Raw genomic sequence first — 15,753 nt, forward strand, 5'->3', positions numbered from 1 at the left:
CCTTGGTCTAGAGTTGTGGCACAGAGGTAGAGTGTTTGCCTATCATGTATGAGGCACTGGCTTTGATCCTCAGCACCACATAAAAATAAAGTAAAAAGATATGTGTCCACCTTAAAAAGTATTGACCTCCTTGTCTTCTTCCTTATTTTAGAGGAAATGTTTTCAATTTTTCTTGTAGAATGTGATGTTGGCCTTGGGTTTGCTGATATATAACCTTTACAATATTTAAGCAAGTTGCTTAGGGCCTTTCTGAGTTGCTGAGGCTGGTCACAAAGTTGAAATCCTCCGGCCTTAGCCTTCTGTGACTGGGATCATAGGTGTGCACCACTGTGCCTGGCCTAGTCCCAAAGATTTTGATATGTTGTAATCTCTATTTTAATTAGTTTCTAAATTTTTAAAATTTCTCCTGTGATCCATTTGTCATTCAAAAGTGCATTATTTAATCTCCAGGTGTTAGAGGGTTTCTGTTTTTTATTGATTTCTAATTTCATTTCATTTTAATCTCATTGCAAGGAATTATCTTTTTTGGTATTTGCTAAGATTTCCTCTGTGTCTTAAAATATCATCTATTTTAGAGGATGTTACATGTACTGCTGAGAAGAATGTGAGTTCAGTTGTTGATGGATGAAATATTATATAGATGTCTGTTAAGTCCATTTGATTCATAGTGTTTTTTAGTTCTGAAGGATCTTGACTTAGTTTATGTCTGGATGGTGTATCCAGTGGTGAAAGAGTGTTATTGTATTGTGGTTTATTTATTATGCACTGCTGTTTGAAAAATAAACATTTATAGTCATTATATCGTATTACTTCAATCAGTATGAAATGACTTTCTTTGTTTCTTTTGATTAATTTTGGATTGAAGTTACTTTGTGTAATATGAGAGTAGCTACCCCTGCTTGCTTATAGCTACCATTTTGCATGATATATCTTTTCCCATTCTTTTACTTTCAATCTGTGGATGTCTTTATAAGATGAATCTCTTATAAACATTGTTTGATTGGGTCTTGTTTTTTAAATCCAATCTGCCAATCTATATCTTTTGATTGAAGAATTTGTAGACTTCTTACATTTAAAAAAATTTATTTAGTTGTTGATTGACTTTATTTATTTACTTATATGTGGTGCTGAGAATCGAACCCAGTGCCTCATATGTGCTAGGCAAGCACTCTAACAACTGAGCCACAACCTCTGCCCGACTTTTTACATTATTAATAGAGATGATTTTTATTTCTTGCCATTTTGATTTTAATGCTAAATTTGTACTTGATTCCCCTTTAATAAACTATTCTTCCAGTAGAAGTTTTTCCTGTGCTTGTTTTCAGTTCTATTTTTCATGTCTTCTTCAAGGGACATTTCATTGAGTATATTTTATAGTACTGACTTAGTGGTTATGAATTCTTTAGTTGTGCTTATTATGGAAGGTTTTTATTTCATCAAAAATTATGAAGGGCAATTTTGCTGGATATTATAATTTTGGTTGGTACCTGTTTTCTTTCAGGGCTTGGTATATATTATTTCATGCCTTCCTGGGTTTTAGGATTTGGATTGAGTAATCAGTTGAAATCCAAATTAGTTTACCTCTAAACATGACCTGCTGTTTTTCTCATGTGATTTTTAAAAATGCTATCCTTATTCTGCATATTAGGTATTTCCATTATAACGAGTCTTGGAGAGGATCTTTTTGCATCCTATTTTATATGCCTCTCATATTTGGATTTCCATCTTGTTCCTAAGATTTGGAAAATTTTGTAATGTTATTTAATTGAAAAGGTTGTGTTTTCATTTACTTTGTATTTTGGCACCTTGGTCTACCCCAATGAGTCTTCTATTTTTAAATATATTTTTTACTTAATGTGGTGCTGAGGATTGAACCCAGGGCCTCGTGTATCCAAGGCAAGCACTCTACCATTGAGCTACCACCCCAGCCCCTATCCCAATGATTCTTAAAAAAAAAAAAATGTTTTTTTTAATTGTAGATGGACACAATACCTTTACTTTTTATTTGTTTATTTTTATGTGGTACTGAGGATTGAACCCAGTGCCTTATACATGCAAGGCAAATGTTCTACCACTGAGCTACAACCCCAGCCCCCAGTGATTCTTATATTTAGTCTCTTGATGTTATCCCAGATTTCTTGAATATTCTGGTCATAGTCTTTTAACATCTGTTCTTTATTATTGACTTTATTTTCAAAACTTTGTCTTCAGGGCCTCAAAGTGGTCTAATCTATTGCTAGCACTTTGCATTGAATTTTTAATTTGATTTATTGAGTCTTTCATTTTCAGAACTTCCATTTGGTTTCTCTCTCTTTATTGAAATGATCTTTCACAGCCTATACTTTCTAAGTGTATTCCTCATATCTTCTTTAAGCTGGTTGAACATTTTAACCATAAAGTTTCTAAATTCTTCCTCCAGTATTTTCTCCACTATGGTGTCATTGGCGTTAGTGTTGAAGTGTTGTGGGGTGTTTGTTTGTTTGTTTGTTTTTATGCTGCTTGTGTGGTCATACCAAAATACCATTGATTGGTATGATTATTGCTTCTTTTATGCAAGGGATTAGAGCTTCTTTCTCTTAAGAACCTTGGGCTGAGTGAATATCTGGGGATTAATGTTCAATGTGTGTCCTAAGCTGTTGCCAGCAGCAGCACCACTTTGAGAGAGGCCACTGAACCCTATTTACTGTAATTATTTCAGAGCAAAGCCATGTACTGTTGAACTTAATAAAAAAAAACTTGATACTATTCTCCATATTTCCTTAATCTAGGTATAAACCTATGGTTCTCTCCAATCAGTCTTCACTGCCTCCTTTGTATGCTGTGGAAAGGTCAGGGATTGCCACCTAGCTCCATTCTGCCATCTTCAAATTTCTCTCTGATTGGGTATTTAAATTTATCTTGTTCGGAGTTTATAGAGCTTCTGGATGAATTGGGCTAGTGTATTTTATCAAGTTCTTTTTATATTATGAAAGTATTGTCTTTGGGCAATTTAAATAATTACTGTATTTTAGGTAATAATTTTGATAATATCCTGAATTTGATAGTTGTAAAAACTGGGAAATACAGGAGAGTTTCCTTGCATATCAGAAATACATATTGATGTGTCACTGGCAAGGACTATCATAACTATATTTCAAATGTCTCACAAAAATATGAGGATATTTTGGATATTCTTTTGGCTAATTTGTAACTTGTCTGTAATTTGAATTTATTTCAAAATAAAAAGTAATATCTGTTTATCTCATAATTGGCTTCTCATCACACAGTCTCACCAATTGTCTGGCTGTTTCCCATAAAATGACAAACTTGAGTACATGTTACTGAGACCTTATGGACTGTGTTAGTCATCTTTCTGTCTGTATAATAAAATACCTGAAACATTTAATTTATAAAGCTAAAAAGTCTGTTTTAGCTCACAGTTTTGGAAGTTCCAGAGATTGAGTGAACTTACAGCTTTGAGCCTTCTTTGGTGGATGTGCCAGATGGCAATGGGGGGAGAGTGAGTAGTGGAGGAAACTGCTCATCTCATCAGCCAGGAAGCAAGGAGAAAGTGACTGGATGAGCTTGGGGTTTCAAAATCCTTTGTAGGGACACACCCTCAATAACTTAATAACCTCTCATTAGGCCTACCTCCTAAATAATACTCTACCTCCTGATAGTGCCCCTCTGGGGACCAGTTCTCTAACACATGAACCTTTGAGACATTCAGCATCTAAACTCAACAGGCTGTAAAGCCTTAAAAAAATTATGTGACCCTTTGTAGAAGAAGTTTGTTAACCCTTGCTCTAGAGTTCAGAGAGTTTATTCTTCCTCTGAAGTTATACTAGTCATTACTAAGTTCCTTTGAGAGAAATATGTTGCTTTTTCTTAACATATTCCCCAAATAATCAAGAATTAAAAATCAACCACTAGGTGAGGAGAACCCAAAATGGAATGTAAATAGTATCATATTACAAGTAAATAATATAACCATATTGAAGGGAATAAGAACTAATTTGATGATTTTGGAAAACAGTACTTTCATAGAATACAGGAAAAAGCTAAGGACAAGATCTATACAGAAATGCCATAATCTAGTTAGTAAATATGTTTCTCATAGGGATATAGGTTAACAATTCTGAAACTATATTTTGAATTGGATAAGTAAAATATTGTAGATATTTAGAGCTGAGAATTTTGCCTCACTTAATTTTATACAGTTCTGATTTAATACTGCATCTTTGCATTTGTTTACATTTTCAACTGTGAATACTATAGTCTGTGTGTATAAGTTTTGATACATTTTAACTTCTTATAACAGATATTTGTATATTTATGATAGTAAATGATACACTATTGTCTACATATATTTTATGCATTCATGACATATCTAATTTTTAAATTTAATATTTATAGGATGTATGGTTTGTCTTTAAGTTTCTTCAAATTGTTGGAAATTAAAAAAAAAATCTGCTCATGAGTGAATCTGCTCTGTTCAAACCTGTGTTGTTTAAGGGTCAACTTACATTTTCTCACTGTCTTGAATGCTTCTTTGCAAAGAAAATGCTTCTTTTCCAGTGAATGTATTGTTGCCTAAGGATTCCAGACATGCTGACTAGGCTGAGAAGGATTAGGAGAGGGCATGAAAACACACATTAATTGGACTGGAATTTTATGCTGGGCCCAGTGGTGAACTTGTTTGATATAGAGGCCAATTGCCTGCATGGGATTCTCTGCTCATGTGGATTCTTTAGGATCCCTTTCTTCCCATACATACTTGGCTTATAAAAACAGGTTATTTTCTGTAGTGTGTGTATGCGTGTAAATATTTATCAATTAACAAGTAGGTACATTTATTTATCAATAGATAAATATATACATGCATATGTAATTTTTTTGGGATTGAACCCAGGGACACTCTTTCCACAGAGTTAGACCTCCAGTCCTTTCTATTTTTCATTTTGAGACAGGGACTTGCTAAGTTGCTGAGGTTGGCCTCAAACTTGTGATCCTTTTGCTTCAGCCTCCCAAGTGACAGTACTACTGCATCTGGCTCATATTTGCATTTATTAGTGGGGAACCAATGTTTGTTTTATTGGGCCTGGGTCCCAGCTGGCTCAGGGTCTTGGTGGAGCTAAACTTGTCATTTAGTGCTGCTTGTAGGTTGGGTGGGTCTACAGTAGGAAATAAATCACATACATTTTGTAAAGTAGTTTGAGTTTTACAATTTGCATTTTAAATATGTCAGTTTTAGTAATTACTATTTAGATCCCAGTAGCTTAGAATTAATCATGCAGTTAACAGCTGAGTGGAAATTCACTTTATTTATTTATTTTTATGTGGTGCTGAGGATCAAACCCTGTGCCTCATATATGCTAGGCAAGCGCTCTACCATTGAGCCACAACCCCAACCCTGGAAATTCACTTTAAAAAAAAAGGAGTTTTAAAAAACATTTTATTGTGCAGAGAATTTTCAGAGGAAATTTATAGCATGTTTGTAAAATGTGGTCTGTTTCCCTTGAACCTGTTAATATGTAAGTGGTGGTGCTGATGTGGACACACAGCAGTGCTTATGTTTCTTTGGACACTTTTTCAAACCTTAGATTATATTTATTCTTGAAATAATTTTTTAAAGCTTTTAAAGTTAAAAGCTTTAAAAAAAATTACGATTGACTTTCTTTTCTGTTTAACCACCTTCTAAATTCCAAATTAGTTTTAAATGTCTCCTTTTTGAGAAAATGTGGGAAATAATGTTCTCAAATATGGTCTGTATATTGACTTATCTAATGCATAATAATTTTCTCTTTTTTATACGTAGGCTTCGTTCCAGCGTTCCAATAGTCATGATAAAGTAAGGAGAATAGTTGCAGAGGAGGGTCGCACAGCAAGAAACCTAATAGCTTGGAGTGTTCCATTGGAAAGCAAGGATGATGATGGTATGTATTGTAAAATAATTGGTTTCATCTTTGTTGTAAACTATGATAGACAGGCACCATACCTGTAGTTCTAACTACTCTGGAGGCTGAGGCAGAAGGATCCCTTGAGCCCAGGAATTCAAGGCCAGCCTAGGCAACATAGCTAGACCCCATCTCAAACAAAACAAAACAAAACAGAACAGAAAAAATTGGAAGGATATATTTTGTTCTAAATGATAAATAGATTGAAAGTTGGATGTTCACAGTTAGAACTCTTGAGAAAATTAGTATATGTCAAATAATTTTTAATTGCTTTTATATACAAATGGCTTAATAAAAGTGATATTGTTAGCTTTGCTGTTTCAGATAACAATGAAATTGCACTTGTTATATTATTATGATTGGCAAATGAGAAGTTACAAGAGATTTAAATTTTTTTCTTTTCCTGAATTCTTATAGTTTACAAGTTACCATTTGTTTTAATAAAAACAATTGGGAAGTAGCCTAGAGTGCTTCCCTAGCATGTGTGAGGTACCATGTTCAATCCCCAGCTCCACAAAAATAAAATACCAACACTGCCACCACCACTGCCGCCAACAAAACCAGAAGAGAGGATTTTGAAGGATCCCAGTGCAAATAAAGGATACATGTTTTAAGAAGATGGAAATATTAATTACCCCAATTTATTTGTTGTATACATGCATCAAATTATCACACTATCTCATTATCAGTGATGTTAACTTTAATTAGTTCATATGTCTACCAAGTCTCTTCACTATAAATTTTTCCTTTTTGGTTATTAATGAGTAATTTTTTCAAAAAATATTTTTAGACTTATAGATATTAATTCAAAAATCAATAGTTTACTCTTGCTCCTATACTTCTTCCTTCCCTTCCAAAATTCTTTTCTTATATTTATTGAACACAACATCTGTCTTTTTAAACTGACAATCTGTAGATGTTTGTTAGGTTCATTTGATTAATGTTTTTTAGGTCGGAAGAATCTCTGTTGGTGAGAAAGGTGTGTTTAATCACCGAGAATTATTATATTGAGGCCTATCTGAATCTTTAAGTTTAATGATGTTTATTCTACATATTTAGATGCATTGACATTTGGGGCATACATGTTGACTGTTGTTTTATCTTGTTTTATTGTTTCCTTTACTAATTTGAAGTGACCTTTGTCTCTCCTGATTAATTTTGCCTTTGGAATCTGCTTTGTCATATGTGAGAGTAGCCACTCCTGCTTGTTTTCAGGCTCCATTTGCATGATGTATCATTTTCTGTCCTTTCTGTTTCAGTTGTGGATGTCTTTGCCTTTGCGGTGAGTCTCTTGCAAACAACATATAGTTGAGTCTTGTTTTTTAATCCATTCTGCTGGTCTATACCTTTTCATTGGAGAATTGAGACTATTTATATTCAGTGCTTTTCTAGAGAGATGTTTATTAATTCTTGCCATTTTTACTTATTTCTAATGTTTAATTTGGTCCTGTTTCTCATATGCTTATCTGTGCTTCCAATGAGGTTTATCCATCCTGAGCCCTGGAGTTAGTTTTTAATTTGTTCTGTATGTAGTATTTCCTTTAAGTGTCATCTATACTACCAGTTTAATAGTCATTAATTCTTTTGGTATCTGCTTATTTTGGAGTTAGTTTTTTATTTCTCTTTGATTTTGAAGATAGCTTTGTTGGATGTAGTAATCTTGGTTGACAGTTATTTTCTCTCGAAAAATGTTAATTTCTATAATAGCAGCTTGTTATTATAGTATGGCTACAATGTATATATGTATACTCAAATATTTCTGAGGATGATAGTTCCATTTTAAACAAGGGCTCTCTTCTTTGGTTCTTTCTTTTCCTCTGATGTTTGTTCCAAGCTGTTTTTTCTGCTGGCTTTTCTAAAAATTCTGGCTGGTATATTCTGTAAACAGAATGAATGAAGAGCTATGTAGTGTAATTTTTCTGCCTTTATGTCTGGTAGACCAGTGAGGGAGTTGGATAAATGCCTGTGTGTTATGGCTTATATCACTTATTCTTCATCAGGGCCCTGCTTCAAAATTATTTTGAAGAAAAAAGAAGTTTTTCTTATGTACATGTTAGAGAATGAGACATCTGACTATAAAAAACCCTCTGTTTTTTAAAGCACTGGGTATTGAATTTAGGGCCTTCTGTATGCTAGGCATGTGATCTACCACTGAGCTAAATCTGCAATCCTTAACCTTTGCAAAATATAACTGTGTATTTCATAAAGCAGAGAAATTAATAAAAATAAAATATTGGGATTATATGGTAAAAATATTTTTAAAAAAATTAAAATTTTTTATTATGGTAAAAATATTCTTAATTTTATTGTTGAAATAAATGTAAAGGAAGTATTTTTCAGTAACTTGATTTTTTTAAAAAAATTGTCAGATTATCTGACTTCTGTAATTCATTTGTGTGTGTGTGTTCATTTTTATAAGGTACTAGGGATTGAACACAGTGGCATTTAACCACTGAGTCATATCCACAGACTGATTTGTTTTGTTTTTGAGACAGAATCTCACTAAGTTGCTGAGTCTGGCTTTGAACTTTTAGTCCTCTTGCCTCAGCTTCCTGAGCTGCTGGGATTACAGGCATGTGCTACCACATCTGGTTATCTGACTTCTTTAGAAGTTGATTTATTCTTATTCTGAGAAAGCCATTCAAAAAAAGCAGCCTCTGGGACTTTGGAAATTTACCTTTATTAAAAAAAAAACAAAAAAAAAACTGTATCATCAGTAGTTTCCATTGATCATGCATAGATTGTACTGTTTTTTGTTCACTGGATGGAAGTTTTGTGTTATTATACTTGGATAATTATTGTAGTTTAGTTTTATATTATCTAATTACCTACAGTTTAATTTTGTGTTTTCTATTTTTTAAAATAGTAATACTTTTTTATTTTTTTTAAAAAATTTGTTCTAATTAGTTATACATGACAGTAGAATATATTTTGGCATTATACATATATGGAGTATAACTTTTCATTCTTCTGATTGTACATAATGTAGAATTACATTGGTTGTATGATCATATATGCACATAGTTAGTAATGTCCAATCATTCTGTCTTTCCTATTCCCATTCTCCCTCCCTTCCCTTCATTCCCCTTTTTCTAAATATTTTCTTATTTATTTGTTTCTTGCCTTGAAGGGAAACCTAAGTGTCAAACTGGTGGAAAATCTAAGAGGACAATTCAAGGCACTCATAAAACTACTAAGCAGGTACGGCGTATATTACTTTTTATTTAGTTACTTTTAATTTAAATTCCTGAATATATTGTAAGTTATAAAATATAATATTTTAGTACTTATTGTATACTTTATCTTCATGTAAAAATTTAATGTAGCATTTTAAATTTAACAAATGTGTATATTATACTCATGTGTACCTAGTTTGTGCTAAGTATTTATAAATAATAATGCTTATTAACATTTATTTGGTACTTATAACAACCCTTTGGTGTAGACATTATTATTGTCCTCACTTACAAAAGTGAAGTTATATTACAAAAAGAAACTGAGGCAAGGAGGCTATGTAACATGCTAGTAAGTGACACAGCCAGTATTTGAAGTCAGGTTGTCAGTTTCCATAGTTTTAATTTTAACCCTTCTGCTACAGTTCCTTTTTCTTCATTCTTGGTGTTAATCTGAAGCCTTTAGGTTTGTAGGGTAGTGTATATATTGTCTCTAAAAGTTTTCAAATTCCTTTACTAAAATTTGTGGAAAACACAAATTACCTAAATTTTGGGAAAGTATTCATAAGTATAGTTATCTTTTAAATTCATTGTTGTTTTATTTATATACATTATATATGTTATGTGTTATTTTAGTTTGGTATTTTTTAATATACTAGATGTATTGTATAAAACAAAAATGTTATAAGAGGAAAACATGGACTTCTAATTAAGATATCACTGTGAGTTTACAAATAATTTTCACTCCCCACACACAGAGGCATCAGTGATAAAATTTTTAAAAGGAAATAGAATATTTTAAAAAGTAAGATAAAAATCTTGGTGGATGAGAAGAAAACAAATATGTATATTGACAGGTAAGAGGAGTTGGGGGAAAAACCAAAATGGATAGATTTCTAGAAGATCAATTCCAATGGGAATGCCGTACCCTACCTGTGCATAGTTACTAATCAGTTAATCCACATCAATAATTAATCCAGGGGATAGAGTTGTAGCTCAGTTAGAGCACTTGCCTAGCATGTGTGAGTCACTGGGTTTGATCCTCAGTATCACATTGTGTATATATATAACTAAAATTAAAAAAAATGTTTACTATTGTTTTAGTCCATGTTTTCTATTGTTTAGTCCACTGCTTAGGTCACACATCTCATAATCTATTCATTTTATCTCTGAAAAATTTTGAATTGTCTTATATATGAGCTTTTATGGGACACTTTATATCTAAACCATAACAGTCATATTCTTAAAGGTAAAGATTTACAAGGCCCCAATAAAAGACCCATGGAAGTGGAACAATAGTGGGCTAGATTGTTGGTAACCATAAAGGCGAAGAAAATAAAAAGGTAAAAAGATCAGAAACTCGATCTCAAAATAAGTTTGCAAAGTAAAATATCAAATCACATATGGAAAGTAGCATCATAAAATAGAGTATTCCACAAATGAGATGGTAATGAAATGACATTTTTTCTAAAGAGAACTTTTAAACTTTTAAAGCAATGAGTGTTAGAATAACTATAATGCAAGATGGAGAAATTAGAAATGTAATAGGTGAATATTAATTTTGAAAATTTATAATTAAACAGAAACCCATATAAAAATCTTAGAAATGAATGTGTTATCAGTGAAATTTTGAAAATCTTCAATTAATGGAATAAACAATATATGGGACAAAGAGTTTACTGAAAGAAAATTTGTGAATTGGAGGACAACTTAAAATATAACTTGGAGAATTACAGAAATGGAAAATGTGAAAGAGAACTTAAGATTGAGAAATTCTAATAACATGTCTACTAAGTCTTCTGAAAGTAGAGAATAAATAATGGGTGTATTGAAAATATCCCTCACTTTCTGAATTCTCAAGAGCTTCAGGGCTTCAACTGGAGCTGAGTAGGGTGGATAAAATAGGTTTATACTCAAATTCATTCTAGAGAATCTTCAAAACATCATAGTTAAGGAAAAATGTCCTTAAAATTGTCAGGAAGTAAACCTGCTAGGGAATGACAGGTTAATAGAATTGTTATCAATGAAAGGCCAATGGAGTAATGATTCAAAGTTATGAAGCAAAATAACTTTTGACCCAGAATTCTGTGCTTAGTCAAATGATCATTTAAGTGTAAGAGTGAAATATAGCCAGTTTATATGGTAAGACTAAATTTTTACTATTGTTTTAGTCCATGTTTTTTATTGTTTAGTTCATTTTTTTTTTTGCTTGCATTATGTCATAGCAATAGTAGTTTATTTGGCTCAAGGTTCTAGAGGCTGAGAAGTCCAAGGTCATTGGGCCATATCTGGTGCAAACCTTCTTGCTGAATCCTATTGTGGAAGAAGGTATCATATGTCAAGAAAGTGTGCTTTCATGTGCACAAGAAGAAGGAAGAGAACACCAGTTCCATGATAACAAACTGACTCCTACAGTAATGACATTTATTTATACATATGGGGAGAGCCCGTGTGACCTAATCATACCTTAAAGATCCCCACCTTTTAAAACTGTTGCATTGGGGATTATATTTCCAACACACTGATTTTGGGAAATCTTTGAAACTATAGCAGCCATTTACAAATTCTTAATGAAGAACTGTTAAAGATGTACTTCAGTAAGAAGAAAAGTGATTCTTTGGGAAAAGTTGCTTGTAAAAAGATGTGAAATATATTGGTAAGTCTCATGAACTAGATAGGTTTTTAAAAATCCACACAACAAATGTAGAAAGATGACACTACACCCAAGTACAACTAGTACGTGGAATATGTAAATGAATATATACAAGCAATTTCAAAATGTTGACATTGCTATTTATTATTTGTTAATATATGTGAATGTGCCATACATGTGTTCCAGTAAATCAGGAATAACTTTAGCACTCCCATTGCTAAATGTTGAGTCACCTAAGTCATCATAATCTTCAGTAAGACTTGTCTAAAATAAAAATTGACCTTATAAACCTGTCCATTTTACAGTGAGAAACTTTAAGGTGAGAAACTTTGTTTTGAGGAACTCAAGCACGATGTTAGATAAAAGTATTTATGTTGAAAATGTGCTTTATACAAAACAACAGTCCCTGAAAGCTTTATATTTTTTTCATGTATTTTATTTGACTAGAATACTGCAATAGACTGTAAGATAACATCTGCAGTTGGAGATAAACACTTTGATAAAAGTCCCACTAAAACAAGGCATCCTCGGAAAATTGATCTTAGAGCTCGGTACTGGGCATTTCTTTTTGACAATCTTCGACGTGCAGTAGATGAAATCTACGTAACTTGTGAATCAGATCAGAGTGTGGTGGAATGTAAGGTAAGTTATGCAAAGTTATGCTTTGCGGTTTGTGTTTCATTTCATCTTATGCTCCAATTTTTGCTACATCTTCCTTGATCGTTTACCTCACTTATTTTAGTTTTAATAAATTCTATATGCATTTTATTTCATTACTTCTTAGGAAAAATTTTTCTTTTGATTTTACACTAAAATGAACATTGTGCTTGAACTTTTCTTGATTTTAAAGTCTTTGTTTTTGGCATGATCTGATTTTTATGGTGCTTTTATGTTCTGTGAAAGATTTGGTAGAAAGCTGATACATAATCCTGAGGAAGGAATCAAATATTGGGGGATGTACACACAGAAGCACACACAAAAATTTTAAAAATCTTTCTTATTTGCATTCTCTGTTGGTACAGTAGGTGGCACTAGTGAGATTTTCACATTCTTTGGTTTCATGTTTAATGTCTTTAATTGAACACTGCTCCCTTTCCGTTGAGATACTTATCATTCTCCTAATTCACTCTGGTCAGGGAAAAGTGAGATTGATGGCTAACCATAAACAATCCTGGGTGGGATTGGGATGTCATCGTAAGGTGTGTTTTCTAATTTTAGATAACCTTGTGATTATAATAGGATATTAAACAGACATATAACATAGTCTATCTGTAAAAATTCACCAGAAAGCCTGGCATTTTAGTAAATACTAATTATATATTATATTACTTTTTATTGAAAAAATTATTTTGAGAAAAACCAAAGCAATATGTCTTCATATAATTATTAAAGAGATAACTTCTGTTTTAAGTGTGAATATGGTTGAAACCCTTGGAATTCATTATTTAGCTTTAGAATTATATGAAGGGTCAAAGAGACAGCAGTTGTGTTTTCTCTTAAATTGGAAAGAACAAAAATGAATTTTAGACTAGTTTGAAAATATTCATCAAAACCAAGTTTCAAAATGAGCGGTAGTTGAAATTGTCCAAATACATGATATGGTAGTCACAATTAATATTATTATTGTCAATATGTAAAAACTTTTTATGTTTTAAGAGAAACACTTCTAAGTAAAATCATATCCTTAAAGAATAATGAGTTAGCAGATTACAATGGAAGACACTACTGACTTAGTTTTGGGTTTTAGCTTCTAAAAAAGAGCATGTGGGTCTAGATCATCTCCAGGTCAGTCATAGAGATCAATCAATTCACCAGATTCTTTGATTTTTGTGATTAAAAATGACATATGACTGGGCTGGGGCTGTAGCTCAGTGGCAGAGCACTTCATGTGTGAGGCACTGGGTTCGATCCTCAACACCACATAAAAATAAATAAGGGCTCAGCAGTAGCTTACTTGCCTAGCACGTGTGAGACCTTGAGTTCGATTCTCAGCACCATGTATAAATAAATAAAATAAAGGTCCATCAAAAACTTAAAAAAATTAAAGAAATAAGATAAGGTATGCTGTCCCTCTACAACTACAAAAAAAAAAAAAATTAAAACCAAACCAAAAAAATTTGTTTGGGAAATATGTACTACTTGTAAAAAAATTTTTTTTTAGTTGTTGATAGACATTGATTATTTATTTATTTATATGTGGTGCTAAGAATCAAATCCAGTGCCTCACAAGTGCCAGGCAAATGTGCTACCACTGAGCCCCAGCCCAAATATGTACTTCTTTAGAGAAGTGAGATTGACTAATTATAATCGAGTCTCATTTAGCAAGCAGAAACTCTGGCATCTGCCTCTGATACTTCTGTGTTTGAGGAAGCTAGAACTGTAACTTATTTCTGGCTCTGTCACTCATTTATCTAAAGCTTTGTGAAAGTTTAATAGTAATAGAATTTTTTTTTATGTAAGATGTAGATTAAAAGATGGAGAAGGTTTTGAGAAAATGAGAGGAATGCTTGTACTATGCCAAGATTCTCAAAGACTTATGCTGAGAAGTAAAATCTGGGAGAAAGCTATTCTTATTTTCTCTTTTGGCCTTCTCTAGGACTTACAGCTGGTAATGTAAATTGATACAGTTTAACATTTGGTCTAAGCATATGCTGGGTAATAACTAGTGTTTTTTTTGTTTACATATTTCTCTATTTTAGTTATCAAAGCATTGCCATCTATATCCTCATTTGGTTAGTACTTTGTAGATATGTAACTCAGGGATTTCCCTTCATTTTGCATGTAGATTCAATTCTTGTTTTTGTTGATGCTCTAAAGGATTTATCCTCATTTGTGATTTTTTGTGTTTTAGCCTTAATTAAATAACCACAGTTCAGTTTTGTGTCCCATATGTAAAGTGTAGTTAGTACCATCTTTGTTATGCAATTCACATGATAAGTGTAGCATGTTCGTGAAAAATATTTTTACTTTTTACCCAGGAATACGGACCACACTTCCCTCTGTAATTAAAAGAGGCTAAATTCTTCACTTTTTTGAGTTTGAGGATGTGTCTGTTATGACATCAACTGTTTCATTGCTTGACTTGCTAGGAACTGACATCCCAGCAAAGCCATACTCTAATCACCATCCCTATGTTTCTCTTGCCCCCTTATAAAATGGGCTAGAGGGTGGGCTTGGAGGAGATTGCCTTTTGGGCTATGTACAGTTAATGAAGTGGTGGTTATCTCATCAACTTATGCTCTCAAAAAAATGAGATGAAACTTTAATGAAGTGTTCTTGAAGTTTGTGGGTGTGGCTGCAGGGAGGAGGGACTGGCATCTTTTCTCTGCCAGGATATTTGATGTGCTGAATGATTTTGGTGTGTCTTGAATGTGTTAAAAGAGTTGGGGGGAGGGAAAGAATGTTGGGAACACATTTTACTTTCCTTTCCCTGTTTTCATTTTAACTTGGGGAGAGTTAGAAGCATATTCCCAGAAGTTTGGGGGCACCCTCAGATACAGAGACTGATGCTTATGTGTGTCTAAGAGATTTTGTAGCACAATAGGCTTACTAGAGTATTCTAGGTAAGCTGGGTCTGAAGGATCTCTAGGGTAGTAGTATGCTTCTGAAGGAGTTCTCTGTGATCAAGTAAAGAGGAAACTGGTGAGATTTATGTTTTATGTGAGAGAAGGAGCATAAACATAACTGAAGATGTTAAAGGCTGAGGGGCTTCCTAAGGTAATCCTTGGCTATGTGAATGTATGCAAAATTCTGATGGAATTGGGCAGCAGGAACAAGGGTGAACCTGCATGCTGCCTAGAGATCATGTGTGCTACCTGTGCAGAAATCACCATCAGCACATAGGTTAGTTAGAAGCCACTGACTTCAGACTGAATCAGAAAAACCATGGATGCGATGCTTCCTGGTAGCACTTGATTCAGTTGGCAGTTGGCATAATTTGAGCCCTGTAGAAAAGGTCAGCTGATGACTGTGGCAGACCCATCACTAATGT

The 15,753-nt window shown here is 33.0% G+C and overlaps 1 protein-coding gene across 5 annotated transcripts in view; it reads left to right on the plus strand.

Annotated features, from left to right (window-relative positions):
* Nucleotides 1-15,753, plus strand: part of Scaper (S-phase cyclin A associated protein in the ER) — a 433,811-nt gene that overhangs the window by 52,141 nt on the left and 365,917 nt on the right. For all 5 annotated transcript variants that reach the window (XM_077799449.1, XM_077799452.1, XM_077799448.1 and 2 more), the window contains 3 exons: nucleotides 5,798-5,915; nucleotides 9,067-9,137; nucleotides 12,210-12,404. In XM_077799449.1, coding sequence (XP_077655575.1) covers nucleotides 5,798-5,915; nucleotides 9,067-9,137; nucleotides 12,210-12,404 — 384 coding nt within the window. The remainder of the gene's footprint in view (nucleotides 1-5,797; nucleotides 5,916-9,066; nucleotides 9,138-12,209; nucleotides 12,405-15,753) is intronic.

Source organism: Urocitellus parryii, chromosome 6 (assembly GCF_045843805.1).
Source record: "Urocitellus parryii isolate mUroPar1 chromosome 6, mUroPar1.hap1, whole genome shotgun sequence".
Classification (NCBI taxonomy): Eukaryota; Metazoa; Chordata; class Mammalia; order Rodentia; family Sciuridae; genus Urocitellus; species Urocitellus parryii.